Source organism: Antedon mediterranea, chromosome 4 (genome assembly GCF_964355755.1).
Source record: "Antedon mediterranea chromosome 4, ecAntMedi1.1, whole genome shotgun sequence".
Classification (NCBI taxonomy): domain Eukaryota; kingdom Metazoa; phylum Echinodermata; class Crinoidea; order Comatulida; family Antedonidae; genus Antedon; species Antedon mediterranea.
The window spans coordinates 34,248,856-34,266,903 of NC_092673.1; the positions used below are offsets into that span (position 1 = coordinate 34,248,856).

General features: G+C 36.0%; 2 protein-coding genes and 1 long non-coding RNA gene across 16 annotated transcripts in view; 1 reads left to right on the forward strand and 2 right to left on the reverse strand.

Annotated features, from left to right (window-relative positions):
• Positions 1-6,194, reverse strand: part of LOC140047393 (nitric oxide-associated protein 1-like) — a 33,307-nt gene extending 27,113 nt beyond the window's left edge. For 2 of the 3 annotated variants that reach the window (XM_072092397.1, XM_072092398.1), the window contains exons 1-3: positions 5,738-6,188; positions 3,061-4,470; positions 714-983 (exon numbers count right to left, since the gene is read on the reverse strand). In XM_072092397.1, coding sequence (XP_071948498.1) covers positions 714-983; positions 3,061-4,429 — 1,639 coding nt within the window. In that variant the 5' untranslated portion in view covers positions 4,430-4,470; positions 5,738-6,188. Of the gene's footprint in view, positions 1-713; positions 984-3,060; positions 4,471-5,737 lie in introns of all 3 variants that reach the window. The other variant, XR_011844933.1, reaches the window with a different exon arrangement.
• A 600-nt stretch (positions 6,195-6,794) lies between these two features.
• LOC140047394 (uncharacterized) overlaps positions 6,795-18,048 on the reverse strand; it is a 65,354-nt gene continuing 54,100 nt past the window's right edge. For 10 of the 12 annotated variants that reach the window (XR_011844937.1, XR_011844934.1, XR_011844936.1 and 7 more), the window contains one exon: positions 6,795-7,823. Coding sequence is in view for 6 of the 12 variants with exons in the window: in XM_072092399.1 (XP_071948500.1) it covers positions 7,631-7,823 (193 nt within the window). In the remaining 6 variants the exon portion in view is untranslated. The remainder of the gene's footprint in view (positions 7,824-18,048) is intronic. The other 2 variants (XR_011844940.1, XM_072092405.1) reach the window with 2 other exon arrangements.
• LOC140046446 (uncharacterized) lies at positions 10,046-11,459 on the forward strand. The gene is made up of 3 exons (XR_011844788.1): positions 10,046-10,412; positions 10,728-10,874; positions 11,129-11,459. It is a non-coding gene; the product is annotated as an uncharacterized lncRNA (long non-coding RNA).

Consider the following 18,048-nt stretch of genomic DNA (forward strand, 5'->3'; position numbering starts at 1 on the left):
ACAATAGGTCAATAATAAGATCATGTTTTATTATGCAAAATTGTCTTTCAGAGCATCGATCTCTATGAATGTAAATGTAAATATCAGAAAACAAGCGACACTCCGTCTACAGGAACACAACAATATGGTTCAAGAGTGAAACAAGTAAATCCATCTCAGATTTCTTATGTCAATGATAGATTAAGGCGGCGGCTAGTTTGTCTCAAAGAGAGATCAAATTGATGGCAAATTAAATTATGGTTTTAAACATTGATAAAGATAATAAAATAAGCTAATAATACAATGATATAATAAAATTAAAAATCAAAATTTTCGATGTTTTTGCATGTGATATTTGACAGCGAAGCTTACAGTATTTGACAGCAACACTTATCTGTGGCATGTTTTATAAATGTGAAAGACGTACAATCAACCGAGAACCCCTATTCAGGGGACACCTTTGGGACCCAAAAGGTGTCCTGTGAATAGAAGTGTCCCCTAAATAGGGGTTGGCTATAGTGTAACATATTTTCCCTTGTTCGTGTCAAAGGCAAGTGTACCCTTAATATGGGTGACCCGAATAGGGTAAATAAAATGGGTGCTGGAAAATAGAGGTGGATGATTAAGGGTGGGGCGTCAAACTAGAAGTTTGAGCTATAGGTTTTATAGAGCTAATCATCTATTACAAAGATCACACTATTTGACCTCTGAGCTTAATCCCTACAAAGTCTTACCTCTAAAGTAACCTAATGCATCAAACTCTTTATCATGTTTTTCGATTCTTTCTCGCCATTTATCATTCTCTTTCTGCTCACGTAAACGATCATCACGTCTGCCGATTCGTTCAACGTTTGGTCTCAGTATGGGGAATTTCAGCAAATTTAGTGTTGTTCCTGGCCACCTACTTACAGTGGCTTTCTTGTAAACCCACTTTGCTTTTGTCTTACAGAAATCAGAGTTCAACAGACGATTGAAAAGTGTTGATTTACCAGAATTTGCAGTACCTGAATTATAAAGAAAAACCGAAATACATAAATTTAACTCCATAAAATTGTTAATCTAATTCATCGTGAATTGCATCGTGAAGCATAAAAGTGTACAGCCAGAAAAGAAGAGTTTGAAAACGTAAGAAAGTAAACGCAAGTAAGCAGAAACTGTTATTGTTTATTTTTAATTTAGATTATTTTAATTACTGATTTAAGCATTATATGTTACTAATTACACCGAAGTTGGAGATTATAATATCGAGGTAAATTAAATCGATAAAATATCATGTTTAAAAGAGAAACATTCGTATCAGTGAGTTTTAACTGCATACTAGACAATATATGTAACTTTAATCTGAACGAGTTCAAAACACACTGACCGAGGAAACATTGATATATTTTCTTAGCGATTTACATGGTGTTTCCGCAAGTTATTTTTTATGATGCATAACGTTTTAACAATTAGTTAGCGTCTAGATTATCATACCGAGTAGAGGCTTATTGATAGAGCTTCTGGTTTGTGACAAGCTGCAGCTAAACACTAAGTAATGTCTGGATAAGGCACACAAACGATTGTAACATAAATATACGTTATTGTTCCATTAAGTAAATTTACAGTAACAGTATATATCCTAAGGTATAATCCCACCCCAACTTTATGTCTGATTTTATAAACAGCCATATCCTCGGGTATAGTCCCAGTATTGACTTTTGGTGTAGATGTAGGCGTCTCTCTAGCCAGTTCAGGTGAATTTTTACAAGAAATGCTTATTAAACATTGGTAAGATATGAACCAGAGTTTCCTTGGGTATAGTCCCAACTCCCAAAGTTGGATTATACCAGAGGATATACGGTATATTACTGAATGACATCATATGCAAAAATAAAAACTGTTTAGTACTTTGGAACAAGGCAAAATAAAGGTTATTTGATTTGATCACCGGTAGTCTTGAAGATTTAAAGCATTTTGGCAAATAATCTCGCTCCTAAAAATAATTGTTTAATTAATCTGTAGATTTACATTTACATTTAAATAATGAAGTACAAGAAAGAATAATAAAATGTATTCAGCGTGTTCTCAGACAACCTTTTAGAACTAGAGTTAGTTCACGGTAAAATCAGGTGATATGGTAACACTACATACAAAATGTTCAGTGTTTTTACCTTTTTTCTCCTCACAAATCAATGTGACAAGATAAAAAAGACTTATTGGATTTTACATTTAAATTTTTCGTTTTGGTCGGCTTAATATTTGATACGACATTTTCTGTCACAAAATAAATTAGAAAAACATTTGATGGTCAAAGAATTTAGTAGGATTTAAAATGAGCAGAGTTTTTCTATGTTTTAGGTAAGAAAGATAATTAGACGACTTTGGCTTAAATAGAACTTTATATCAGTGTTTATACGACGGATTACATGTTTATAACCATTTGAAATTGACAAAAAATTTTTGTTTATACAGTCATTCCAATTATTGGCAATTTCTTTCCTTCTCAAGGTTTAGTGTCCTTTATTTTAAGTAACTTAATTGTAATTTCTACCATTCTATAAGGTTTCCGAATTGCTGGTGGAATTATATTAATTAATTGCTAGTAGATTTTTTCAACTTATATATTCATATCAATTTAGTTTCTGAAAATAAATGAACAGGATGGGTTATGTTTGTGTTACGTATACAGATTCCAATCACTGCAATTATAGAGGGCGCACATAAAGAAATACAGGTACTGATGTCAATTTTATTTTTTTCAAACTTGAAAGTATCAATTTGATAGCTTGCATAAACTTGAAACAGATCATTGTCATCTGGCTTCAGTACAATTTATCGAAATCAATTTTAGTTTTTCACAAATTGAAGTACAGTTTTATCAATTTAAAGTGAACTAAATGGAGGTTGAAAATATTGCAAACTTGACCTGGAAAATCATAGAATTTACAAAATCTTTTCCAGGCTTGGAAAGTCATGGAAACAGGATGAAGACAATTTCCTTTTTTTTTTAAATCAGAAAGCATAAATTTGGCTAGAAAAGTCAAGGAAATTAGGTTCTTTTTATAAATCCTGGTAATGAAAGAGCAAAGAAACATTATTTACCTATGAGATAAACATCTCCTCTTGATTCCCATTTAGACTGTATATCAGAGATCAAACCTTCAACCCCATAGCCAAGTTTGGAGCTAATCAAATGCACATTGAGAATCTGTTCAGGATTGCATACATTGTGTTCAACACTAGAATCTCTTAACTGCTTTTGTATCCTCTTATGACAGTCATGCGAGTCCGCAGGTAGCAGATCTATTTTATTACCAATCAGCATAACTTGTTTGTTCGAACCAACCTTTGTTTTCATATTTGGGATGAAACTTATTGGGAAATCCAAGAGGTCAACCATAACTAAAATAAGTGCGTATTTGTCTTTGATCTCGTGAAACATTTCATCAAAATCGTTCTCAGTAACGCTGATGTTAATTGCATGGTTATATTTCATAATTAACATACATCGCTGACACGGAGTTTTGATGAGTTCCAACTCGGAGAGTTTCTTGAATCTTTCGCTTGCCAGGTAACCACCAGCTGTGGCATCTTGACAATGAAGCAATGCACCACACCCACAGCATGGTACCGATGTCAAAGGTGACTCCGGGTCAGGAGTGCCATACAATTTTAAGAAGTCAATTGTTTTCTTTTTTAATTTTGGTTTCTTTTTAGTGATAACTTTCACCACTTCAGCGATACTCGGTTCAAGTTCTTCTAAACGTACATTTGCCGGGAGATTCTGTCCTTCAGGAATCTTCTCTGTTTTCACCCCACGCACAACATCTCGTTTTACAGCCGTTTTATTAACCCTCCGAACAAGTTCTAACTCCTCCCGTAATTTTGCTAAAGAATCCATGTCAAATTTTTCATCTGACATGTGAATTGAAGTTGGTCTCTCGTGAGGTTGAAACTGAACATCCTCATCGTTTTCTTTTGATTCTTTTCGATCTATTTTAATTGTTTTTGGTCTGAAGCCAGCTTTATTAACCTCCAATAATTCAGCATCGCTCTTAACCTCTTGTATTGAGTCATATATCCAGTAAGAATTAGCAGAATCTACTCTGTCATTGGCTTCAGATTTTGTGGTTTCATCACTTGATGAAAAGTATTGACTATCGATTTCATTTAAGTCTTCCATATTAACGATCGATATTTCTTTTCTAACATCATTATTGATGTCTTTCGATGAAGATTTATCAATGTTAACATTCGTGGAATACTCAAGTACCTCTGAAAAAAATTGTTCATCAATATAGTTAACTTGGCTTTTATCACTATTTGAACACACATTTGCCTTCTTGCTGGAGTCTCCATCCGTTGTAGCCGATAATTTTCGTGTATGGTTTATCCGTGAACAATGGGGCAGCCTCACATTTTTAAACACTCCCACAGGATAAAAGGCTTTTAGTACTTTAGAGTGAATCATACTGAATCTTCTTGCAGTTTCACTTTGCTTTTAAAAATGACCTGTATAAAATAAAAAGGAATTGCAGTCAAATAAAATTATGTACTGTCTATTATTTTGTTTATACTGTAATGATTTTGGTGTTGAAGAAATAGGTAGAGGGCGGCAGATGGAGGCGGAGTTAGGCAGGAGGAGCGGCAGAGAACGGACGTGAGAAAAAGGGCAGAGAGGGATTGGAGAAGGAAGGCAATGGAGGGTGAACTCGAGGAGGGAGAGATTGGAGCTGGAAAAGCGGAGAACCAGGGAAAAGACGTGTTAAATAAGTAGAGAAATTGGAAAACAAAGTGTAGAGAAGATTAGAGAAAAGAGAAAGAGGAAATTAGAGTTGAATAATAAAAAGAGAGTTAAGACACAGTTTGTTTGTTTGAGTTTGAGTTACTGTTGGAGACATAGTGAGCCGGAGGATGCACCTACTGGTTGTATCAGTATTTGAGACATAGTGGAGCCGGAGGTTATGCCATTGTTGGTGGTTACATTGCTGTTGGAGGTTACGCCATTCATTGTTGATGGTTACGCGTGTTGGTGGTTACGCTGCTGTTGCGCCGTTGTTGGTGGTTACGCCATTGTTGGAGGTTACGCTTTCCAACAATATTATTGAAAAGTTATTTATTCGCTAGAAATCGCCCACCCGACTATCTTCACAACAACCCCTCAACCCACAAGAGGTAGGCAGGTTGAGATCCGCGACTACTTTAATTAAATTGGAAAAACTGAAAAAAGATGGAAGCTGCAGATGAGAGCATTCAAAAAGAGTTGCCGAATTGATGATGGAAGATGAGTCATCATTTGAGTGCTGCAACTTGAAGATGAACTCCAAATATTGATGGCCAATGATGAAGTCAAACCATCAGTTGTAAAGCCAGATTGTTGGTTGATTTCATGATCGATTGTGGAGTTCCCAAAAAACGCATTTCCTTATTGATAGAACGTGTAGGATGGTGGTTTTGTGTATAGGCCTAGTTAAAAAAGGTCTACAATTGAAACTATTGGTATTGGGAGCTTGGTGTAGTTAGTTAGATTTGAGTTGAGTTTAGAGCTACCTAAGGAAGGTCTCTTCATACAATACAAACTTAAACCTTTTCATCTGTAGGCCTAGCTAGCCTAAAATTAAAAAAGGCCTGTAGGCTACAGTATATTCTAGAGGGGTCCCTTCTAGAGTAGTAGGCCTAGGCCTAGGCTAGGCCTAGCCTTTTAAAAATTGGATGCTGATATTTTTAAACAGTTTAATTATATGTATTCCTAGGATCACACTTCAAAAATAACAATTACCTTTTTTGAGTTGTTTTATTTAGGCTGTTATCATCTGATTCTCTGTATACATTTTTGAGTAATAAGAAAAGCATGCAAAGAAATAAATACAAACTACCCCCTCTATAGTAAATTGTATAAATAACAACACTGTGACGTGTATGTAGTAGCAGGGTAGCATGTATGCTTTATAAAGAGGCCAAAATAATATTGATATCATGCCAGTGCATGCCAACAAACATTGCCGTTTTGGCCAGGAGACTCCCATATTTTACCTCATCCAATATTCAATTTTTATCCAAAAGTAAATTCAGGTGCTGTCAGAAGCAGGATATGCGACAGGAAAAAAAAAATTGAATACAATGTAGAATTCTATATTTCAGATTCTATTGTAAATTTACTGTGACATACAATGGCTGTGTTTGCAATGCCAAATCTCGTCACAGTAAATTTACATGAGCAATGTCATTTTTTGAGTAATTGTAATTACAGAAAATGATGGAAGTAGAATTTTTAGAGAAAGATAAAGAAAAGATGTACTGATCAGAAAGAAAGCATGGGATGCCAAGGCAATACATTACATCGCATACACGTCATCCAAAATGAAGAGGCCACATTTAAGATGGTCCAGAGTTTGTTGTATGAAAATGAGGTAACCCACACTGGACTTCACCAAAGCTAATGGTCTTATTTGTGACGACACAGTCTTGGAAATTAAATTCCCATTGTCCGCTGTACCCTATGAGAGCATTTCAAGGGCTGTTACTCAAAGTACTACCACCAGATACAAGGACAACTGCATCTAACTGACTGCTTAAAATGCTATTTCGCAGTGTATGTACCACGCAAAGGTCATCTTGAGGTAGAGAATGGAAGTCGAACAATGCCTGTACATGGTAATATATTGAAAAGCGACCCCACTCTTTATGATATGCGCACAATTACAATAATGTAAATGCCGATAAACAGTTTAACCTGCCTCCTTCTGTCTTGTACAGTAAAATCATAGCAATAAATACCGTTTCCTGATGACAAGAATTGCAAAAATAAGGAGACATTGTTTAGAACATTTGTATACTTTTATTAAGATTTATATATCTAGTCTCTAACCATTGATATATCCATGAATGACTTTGCAGTTTCTTTGATATAAGTTGCAACTAAATAAACCAGCGCACAGCACAACATTAAATGTAGCCTTATCGGGTAGACCTTATCTAACATTTCAGCCAAAAATGTATATCTCTAGGTCTTTGATTAGCTTACAGTAGCCTTTTGTTCCAGCTCGTATTGTAACATTGTTAATTCATTGTCATTGTTATTACTGCATCTTTCTAACTTTGGAATTCCAATTCTTCAACTGAGGTGTTCCAAGACAATCATAGGAATGTGCACTATTAAACTGGCCTGTGTCTTCTGTGCAGGTAGTTAAAAAGATGATTCCATGCCTCATTTAGGTTGTTTAAATACATGATACATGATGTAAAATATAATTACTAATTTCACCCCTATCATATTCGGCCTTGTTCTGCTATTTGTTTGGAAATTGGATATGCTTACAATGTGGCCAGCATTTTTGTTGGGCAAGTCTATTTCGTGTTGCTGAATATGTCTGGCCAGCATTTGCCGGACTCGCCTAGCCTGTCAACATAAATATCAGAATACTAATAAAATGATCGTTTAAGAAAGAGAGTTTATAGAGTAGTTTACTACTCTATAAGAGTTGCATCTAAAAATCTACTGGAAAATACAGCTGCAAAGACCTACAAAGTTACCACACAAATAGGATTAAAAGGCATTTTTCCTTTTTTAGTCAGTCCCCGTTGCGCCAACTTTTTAGAATACGATTATGTGAAAGGTTGGTGCTACAGGGGAGAATGCTGAATGATAACGATTAGCTCAAACTTCCTAAATTCAGCATAAAAAAACAAGAACTGTCCACTTCAAAACAAGAACATAATAATGATTTGTTATTATTTTGAATAATGTTCTTTTACAGGTTGTCTTGTCCAAGTTCTCTTGGCTATTTGTACCAATCAATGTACCTAACCACTGGATACTGCTTGTCGCACACATACCATCAATGTCAGTAGTCTGTCTGGATTCCCTAAACAAGAACAACAACATGCATATTATTAACTATGTAATTATTTTTTAGTAGAGTTTTAGGAGAAATATAGTTGAAGGGCCTACTAATTCTTGGCAGTCATTTCTTTGCCGTATTAAATGAAATGCCATTCCAACCGAAAGTGAGTGGTGGGAAACCGCCATACTTGTCCGCAAAGCAGAGGAGATTGTTGGAGGATATGGACGGACCAGTACGTCCTATGGATCCAAAGTCCATGGACCAACTAGATAAGTCAGTGGGACACACCTGCTACCGAACCCCGAGGTTATTAACGTGACCCGATAATAAAAATGATTAATTAATGATAAAGCAGGCAACATCCCAGGCAGCTATTGATCGTGTAAAAGAGTAATGAAAAGATGAACTGCAGAACGCGATGAGGAAAAAATTAAAGATCATGGAACATGGTATTTGAAGTTTTTGCAAAATAGTAGTATTATAGTTGTTTCCTCTGATGCTTGCCTGATTGCTTGGCCCGTGTCGTGTGTTCATGTTGACAATCTTGCATCTATCTCATAAAAATGCTGAAACAGTGTGTTTTCTTTGGGTGTAGTAACATTTCTAAAGATGGAATCAGTTTGCATTTCTTTCCTAAAGACAAATCCTTTTTTAAAAAAGTGGGAAAAGGTTGTAGCAACCAAGAGAAAAAACTGGAAAGCCAGCCCGTATTCTTGTGTATGCTCTGAACACTTCAGCGAAGACCAGTTTGTGGAATATAATTCCGTCAAGGCCCAGCTTGGTTTTGCAAACAGGTTTGTAATAATTTACTATTTTAATAAGTAATATTAAAATATTAATAATAGCGTACTTACTACAGTAGCTAGGCAACTAGGACTAGCCCTACTTTAGGCCTAGTAGTAGTAAGCCTGGGTAACTAGCCTAAGGCCTAGGTTAGTTGAGGCGTCCGTGGGGTATGAAGAACAAACAATGGTGCACTGACACCAATTGTTCACTTTGCCTTTTTTTTGAGACGTTGTGATTTGTTTATTGAATCAATCTTTTTGATGGCATTGAAAATCTAAATCACGTATGGGATGACGACGATTTGAAGCAGTGTATCACCCGATCAAAAATAATTACTACTAGGCTAGGCCTAGTATTAGATGTTCCCAAATATGTTGGAAATTAAGAAGTTTGTGATCAAGATCAAATGCATAGGCCTAGGCCTATTTTCTTTTTACAGAAAAAAAATTAAAGCCTGATGCCATTCCCTTTCATCGTGGATGTTGTGAACAACTGGCCAATGACAAACAGAAACTAGGCCCAGGCCGTTCTGCATACCAAAACAGGGAAAGTGAAAGAGAGTCTGTTCACAAAAAAAGTGAAATTGAAAGGGTGAGTGATTACCTAATGATCTTCAAGTATTGAATTGGATGAAGGTGAAAGTGATGAGTACAAACGCCATGTTACAGTTTCATTTTGATGCAATCAATTACATGTTAGTTATTTTACATTCTGACCTTGTAAACCTTTTTATATTATTTCAGTTCTAATGACTTTGAGTACGAATTAAACCATGAGGTAAAATATGTTGTGTTCCGCTCAATGCTATTTACCCTATGTCAACTGTGTGGCAAAAAAAGTGCTAAAGCAGCAACAACTTGTATAGGGACATTAATAATAATAAATCAGACTTGTCGAGCATGTGATGGAAGTTTCCAGTGGAAAAGCCAGCCATACATCGGAGCAATTCCAGCTGGAAATCTTTTATTGAGTGCTGCCATTTTGTTCTCTGGTGCTTTGCCAAGTAAGGCATTGAAATTGTTACGCTTTTGGGGTGTGACAATATATGAAAGACACACCTTCTTCAGACACCAAAACAAATTTTTAATACCTGCTGTTAACAATTTATGGGACAGAAAGCAAACAGATTTGCTTAGAGTGGCTCGACAGTCCGAAGTGACATTAGGTGGTGATGCACGATGTGACAGCATGGGGCATTCGGCAAAATATGGAAGCTATACTTTATTAGACCTGGATAGAAAAAAGATCTTGGCTATGGAGCTTGTTCAGGTAAGATTGTTGCTGCATGGAATTTTATTCAATTGATTTTTTTGAACGGACCGGCATGCTCAAATTCAGAAGTGGCTAAGAGACAACTGTAGTCAAATAGTGGTAGTCAAAATGAGAAGGGGTTTTTCCAGCAGTGTGTCGTTCCTACATGGAGAGGCCTCACAAGTTGTTATTGGGTTAGGTTCGACTGCAAGCTTAAAGTTGTATTGTCCCCCAAAACATGAAAAATGAAGATCAATTAAATCAAATTTTGAATAGACCATATTGTAGCTATAATAAAGTTGTTCACTTTCGCCAAAAAAAAATCCGAAAAAATTATTAATTTCGCTAAGAAAAAAACAAAATAAGTTAATCAATTTTCCCAACTTGTCAGCTCAAAATTTAGGCCGATAGAGCTAACTCATAAATATGCATGATATGTTAATGAGCATCGACACAGCTGGGATCTGATCTAACAAACATGGATGATGCACGTTGTACAAACACCCAGAGATCGACGCGACTCGACTGGGGGTTTCCCCTGATCGTATGTAAAGCTAAGCTGTTAATTTGTCGGTAAGTAGGCCTAGACGGTAATTTTAAATATAATAATTATATATATAACGCAAACTAGACAGACGTAGGCCTAGAATAATACATGCATAGGCATAGGCTAGTAGTAGTACCGTAGTAGAGCAGGCAGGCTGCTGGGACAATTGGGTCCCTGCAGAAAATGCCCAGCTAGGCCCTTTACATTGTACTCTTCATAGACTGGCCTAGGCTAGGCCATCAATCCGAAAATACAGCCAGTCTGCTGTACCATATACATAATTTACAGTTGAATCTTGTTTAACTAGTTTTATGATAAAAATAAAATAAACATTTTTTCAGGGAAAATGGTTACAATACAATACAACTTACAAGCCTGAAGTTGAGAACCTTCCTCCAGCAGCAAGTACAAGTAGACAGAGGGGAAAAGCCAGCTTAGCCATTTTACAACACAAACTACTGTTCTTTACCATGTTACTCTGTACTGTAGTAAGTCAAATACTGTACTTGTTTTCTCTTTATTAAGTTGTAATGTGTTTTACCATAAAAAGTTAGTGTAGGCCTACTTATATGTCAAAGCAAGCAATTTCACTAGCCCACATTTTGTACAAAATGTCCATGATCTAGACCTATTTCTAAATACCAAATTCCAGGTTTTCGTACTTTGCCGAAATTAAAAACTTTAGATTTTGTGAAATATTTAACTTATTTATACATCATTATTTAAAAATTTTTATTTAAAGACGTTGAGCTGATGAAGACTGGAACAGAGGTCACATTCGTACTTCATAAAGACAACTCAAGATAGACTCTGTATTGGAATATGATTGGATATTGCAAGAAAAATATTTGTGATGCTGCATTCGGCCAGTATGTTCCTGTTCAGCTTGTAAAATGTATAATTTTTTTTATAAAGCAATAATATTTGTACAGTATATTATTTTGTAAACATTCAATAAATAAAAAATACTACTACAACAGTACACAGAATAAATTCTTCAACTTTACTTACACTTCATAATGTTACTGTAAATATTACAGTGCAAAAGGAGTTAATAAAAAATATATATATATACAGTTACAGTATAGCTTATTGAATTCCTGTATTGTTTTTTGTGTCAATTTGTCTACTAATATCAATGTGTTGATTGTGGCAGTAATTACGGCAGCTATAGTCTTCTAAGATCGCTCATATCCATTACAAAGTGTCATTTTAATAGTAAGAAATGTTTCAATAAATTTGTGAATGTTGCCACTCTGTACGGTACATTTTGTGTTTCTCACTACTTCACTTGCTCTTATTGTTCAATCAATGTTAATACCTGAAAAAAAAGAAGAAATTTGTATCAAAATATCTGCACAAAATGGTTAATTGTGCAAATGTTGATTTGAAGCTATTGCATTTGATGCAGAAAATATTTTTAAAATACTGTACAGTAAAAACATCCAAAACAATATTTAGATTTATTTGGTAATTTTCTCTGCAGAATAGATAGTTGAAATCCTAACAAATTAAACCAATTCATCATGATGGAAAAAAAAATTATAAACCAAAAATACACCCCTCCTGGTGGTGGTCTAGCCCTAGCTAGCAGTGTACTGCCTAGCCTAGGCCTACCTCTACTTCTAGAAACAGAAGGAGGCAGCAGGTAAGGCTACCCGAAACTGCCTGCCATGTGGTTGTGCTAGTACTACTAGGCCTAGGCCTAGGCTAGTACAGTAGCAGCAAATTCGGGCCTAGCCTAGGCCTAACTAGGCCTCTCCTGCTAGCGAAACAAAAACTCACCTAAATAAATAAGATTCAACATCAAAGTTACCAACCGCAGTTCTACTTAGTATTCTGCTACAGTGCTAGCTATAGTCTATCGTCTCGCGTCAACGTCACTACTCGACTCTCTCTATGCATTGCCATCGTCGCGTTGTTGGCTGTTTGTTGAGCAAGAGAACCATCATCCACACGATGTATCCATACAATATGAATATTTATGAGCTAACTCAGGTCAAGGGTTAAATTAAACCGGAACACGTTTGTCTTCCAGACAAATAGCTTCCGGTTGGTTAATTTTTGCTTTAAATTACGATTTTCTCGAGTAAATAATTTTTCTTTTCGATCCAATTTGAGTTCAAAGTGAATAACTTTCATGTGCAATTAAAATGGCCTATTCAACAAAAATATTTAAAAAAAAAATGTTTTCAGGGGGACAATACATCTTTAACCACTTTACAAACAAAATTAAAATCCTTGTTTGCTGAACTTTTAGAAAAGTTTTATTCTTCGAAACAAAGTTCAGACGAATCTGTAGCAGGCTTTGCCTGTAGAATAGAGGTACTTTTCCATAGGATTTTAAAATCAAACACTCAGGCTAGATCTACAGAGGCTGCACTACATGAAGTCATGTGGAAATGTCTTGCAAATCAGTCACTTAAATTGGCAGGTTGCTACTTTTTCAGAATTAGTTAAAAGTTTCGTATTCTTGAACAGGAATTTTCAACCATGGACTCCACCTAAGCCAACAACCATCCCTGTTCAATCTAATGAATTAACAGCCCTTATAGCAGTATTGAGTAGGTTGGATAAATTAGAATTAAACCAGTCTGCATCACCAGCTCAACCCAAAAGTCTAAACCCATAGACCCATAGACCATAGTAAAGTCATTAAGATTTGGTAAGAGGGAACATTTCCTCATGGCGTATTTGGTTAGATTTGATGTTGGCTGAACTAGCTCTAAACTCATTAAATCTAACAATAGGCTTTGATTACAGCAGGAAATACATGTAAAACAAATTTAAGCACTGCTGAGAAATAATAAATACTAGCTATTGGAAGCAATGCAATATAAACCATGTCACCTTGCCTATATATTATAGAGTAGGCCTAGCTAGCCTTTCAAATTGGATGCTGATATATTTTAAACATATTTTTATTTTAATTGCAAGGTAAAACACTATGAACAAATTTATTCAGATCAATACAAAGTACCCCCTCTATATTAAATTGTATAAATAACAACACTGTGTACATGTAGCAAGGGTAGCAATGCCAAAATAATATTGATATTATGGTACATACATGCCATTTTGGCCAGAATCCGCTTCAACAACAAAACAAAAATGTACCAATTAAGCAGGTTATAGTGTAACGGCAGAACAACCAAGTGAACCTACACCTACTACATCAAGTGAACATGCAACGGCAGAACAACCAAGTGAACCTACACCTACTACATAAAGTGAACATGCAACGGCAGAACAACCAAGTGAACCTACACCTACTACATCAAGTGAACATGCAACGGCAGAACAACCAAGTGAACCTACACCTACTACATCAAGTGAACATGCAACGGCAGAACAACCAAGTGAACCTACACCTACTACATCAAGTGAACATGCAACGGCAGAACAACCAAGTGAACCTACACCTACTACATCAAGTGAACATGCAACGGCAGAACAACCAAGTGAACCTACACCTACTACATCAAGTGAACATGCAACGGCAGAACAACCAAGTGAACCTACACCTACTACATCAAGTGAACATGCAACAGCAGAACAACCAAGTGAACCTACACCTACTACATCAAGTGAACATGCAACGGCAAAACAACCAAGTGAACCTACACCTACTGCATCAAGTGAACATGCAACGGCAGAACAACCAAGTGAACCTACATTTACTACATCATGTGAACATGCAACGGCAGAACAACCAAGTGAACCTACACCTACTACATCAAGTGAACATGCAACGGCAGAACAACCAAGTGAACCTACATTTTCCCTTCTTGGTCCGAAGAAGGAGGTTTACAAACTAGACAACTGAACAGAGACATGTGTAAGGCCAGTAGATCCATATTCTGGCTAAACAATTGTTTACAATTCACACATGATAAATCATTTTCCCTTTAGCATAGTAACTACATTGCCCTTTTGGGTTTTCATTGTGTCACCATACTCGGATTGATCTACTGCATAACATGGAAGACTAATGGTAAGTTTTCTGCCTTCACACAAGCGAGCCCACCACAAAGGATGAAGATAGCACCGATGAGCAGTGCCACAGGTCTACATTGATGTCATCATACTCAGTTTTATTTACAGTATGGTTAAGATTCTGCCTATTTGACCATCTAACTTTAGGGGACATTACAGGTACAGTACTGTAATTTTATTCTCAGCCTAAAATAATAAATAATAATAAATAATACCTTATATGTATTTTTTTGAGAATCGTTTAATCACCGGAAATGATTTATTCAATGAACTACAATTTACTGGAGAAACCTTCTATGAGAAATTGCTAAACTAACAAGTGAAACATCGAAAGACAGAGACAGATTGCTAGTAAGATGGGATCTTTTGGTTAAGATTCATCCTATTTGACAACTTAGCTTTAAGGGACACGACAACAAATTGCATTAGACAGATTAGATTAGTATTACTGATGTCAGAAAATATCATCACTCAATGGCTGTGCATAATATATTAACCAGTAAAGATCATGAGTTACTGAACTTATGGTAGCACATTAAGTTAACTGATGGCCACAGTTGTGGAGTTGTCACTGATGTTTTGAAGTCAACAAGTTTGGTAATATAGTTATGTATTTTTATTTTTCAGTTGCTTCGTAAAAGACCAACTTTGGCATATCTATTTTAAATGTCATTGCCGAAACCCTAAAATTCAGGCGAATTACCCACTTGCTGCAACCGGAGTTTCATTAAAGAAAATACAATGAGGACACCACCGACAGCCCCTAATTCACCCAACCTCTAAAACGCTTCTAGTTGATGTGGCAGAAAAATTGCAAGCGTTTTTAGAAGAACTTAACTAGACGGGGAAAATACTGAAAGAAAGCACAATGAAATATGGCGACGTCGCTGAGATAATGTTTGAAGTAAAAAGCCAGACTTCATGTTATTTATTCAGGTTAATGGTATAGGCTATTACTATATTTACATATAATTGTTGAATTGGTTATTGTTTTGGACAATTTCGTTCGAAGATTCCGCGCAATAAATCATCGTCTCACTATTTTCCTAACTCAAATCCCACGGCGAGTATCGGCACACAATTATGATATCAAGGTCAGGCCTATGTCTGTTCGTTGATCTTCGACCTGCTTTATAATACACTTTCCTTTATAAAAAAAAACCAAACAAACGCTATAACGATGGCAGTATCTTCGTATAGTGATAGAAACATAATGATTCACAGTGTGTTGTGCTACGCAAAAATAACCATGGTAACCATTTACCGATTTCATTCACTATTTTTCTTCAAGAGGTCACAATCATGCCACGGCGAACATAACACAACATAAGTCTTTGGAAATGGGTCTAATAATGTTTCTAAAAACAGCTCACATCCAGGCCTATTTCGATCATCATTACATTTTGTTCACTGTATTTTTTTCGAAATTTGCATGTGTTATATACGCATTAATAAATATGTCAAAATTAGGCTGGCAACATATTTATCAGTGGTCGACGTTGGCGACAGGTTTCTTCAGTAAACCAAGACTGGACATTGTCACATACCTTCAACAAAATGATGGATAATTCATTTCAAAATATATTACAGGCCAATCAAATCACGTCACTTGGTTGTATCCAAAAGTGGTATCTTTCAAAAAGTATATGTATTCCAAATTAGTCAGCGTTCAAGTGTTTCAATTGTCGCCAACATCCAACATTTTAACAGGTACGTTTGTCCTACTTTACTCAATGTTAATGTTGGTTTACACTGACCTAAACTGTACAGCCTGAGATATCCATGACTATATTATTGGAGGATATCCTACTTTTATTAGCGACAGAGGTTAGGATCACACCACAACATACAATAAGTAGCCTACATCACGTTCAGAAAACTTGAGCACCAATTACATTACTAAAAGTATGTGATGTGTATTTTTAGTGCATATTACAGTCAAGGCCTATATAAACAATGCAGTAACTTAGTGGTTGTATTAAAAATAAATCAGTAATAATACAGCGGTGAATAATAAAATAATGTGAAATAATAGTAAATATTAATAACATTCCGTAATCAGGTTCATACTCATTCATTACAATTACATTAGTTTTAGTTTGTACACACACAAATTAATCTGTACGTTTGCTTATTTTTATCCACAGACATGGCGGACGAACTGATTATGAAAATACAATGTTCCAAGTCCTTCAAGGCATTGTTTGTAGAAAACACTCCGCCTGTGATGCGTCAGCATGCTGTGCAACTTGGGATTCAAGTGGACAATACGCTGAACGATGTCTCTGAAGGTTGAGAATCTCAGCGGTTTGTGCAGTTTTAGCGCAACACAGAGACAAGTCCGTCAACTGAAGGCCGAAAATCAAAAGCACGCATTTCACATGTCATTTGTTGCGACACCTACAAAAGTATCTACTCCTATTGCTGCAGACTGCAAACCAAAAGAAAGTCCGAGACGAGATGTTGAACTTGAATTCTTTACTGCCACCGACAGTGAAGATAATGATGTTCCATTTTTGGAATCTCTGGAACGAATGGAAAAGAGAGCAACACCCAAGAAATCTCGCAAAACTAGGAAGATGACGACAAGGAGGAGAATTAAACTCGAAAAAGTGTAAATACGTCTATTCTAGGCCTATTCGTACTAAGTCTGCGTTAACCTTAAGACGCATTATTTCATGTTCAAAAGAAAAAAAGAAATAAAAAAAGAAATAAATAAATAATGATGTTTGTTTCTGTTTATTAGCTTTGACCGAAAGTGAAATACATGTCTCCTACAGTGACAAAACGGCCGCCGTTCAAAACTAAATTACCGTTTACTGACAGGACATCTGTATTTCACATTCTACTTGCTTCACTGCAGTTAGTTTATTACCACTAGCTACAAATGACGATGTCCGCTTATCGTAGGTACAGATAGCCGATGGTGGATCACGTCACGCGACGATAAAATGTATACTATACTGATCAACTCTTCAGAGACCCGCCTGGTTCGGGTTTGTCGTTAACAGAAAATAAATGATGATAATATTTGTCCACATCCCCTTGAAAGGTGGTAGAATGTCCGTTCTTTTCACACCACCAACGTTTACATACTATTTTATAACATCAGTAATATTGATTTCATTTCAGTGTAAATAAGGAGACTGCATTATTACGCAAATCAACAGATGCCAGACGTTTAACACGCTTTAAAAGATCGCAAACAACAAGCGCCAGACATTCAATATCTTCTATAAACTACTCGCCTCAAATAAACTACGGTAAAACAAGGCATGGTATCACTCAAATTGCATACAATTTCAACGAGAACATAATCCCTACTCATGTCACAGAATTCCAACCAAAGGGTCTTTTTGTTGAAGATGATGTCTGCCGTCATTGCTTTGCATATAGATTTGCACGAGAAAAAATCGGTTTCTGTTCAATTGAAAGACATTCCTGGCTACATTAAAGAACTATATGGCCAAGAATCATTTCTAAACAATATCAGAACTTACAATAATGCTATGGCACTTGCGTCTATTGGAGTCAAGGAGGAACGCGTACCAGGATATTCGCCAACAGTTAAGGTACACGGAAAAGTTTATCACTTCATCGGTTCCATGCTTCCTGATACAAACACGACTCCAACATTTGCCCAAATTTATTTTTACGATGGTTCAG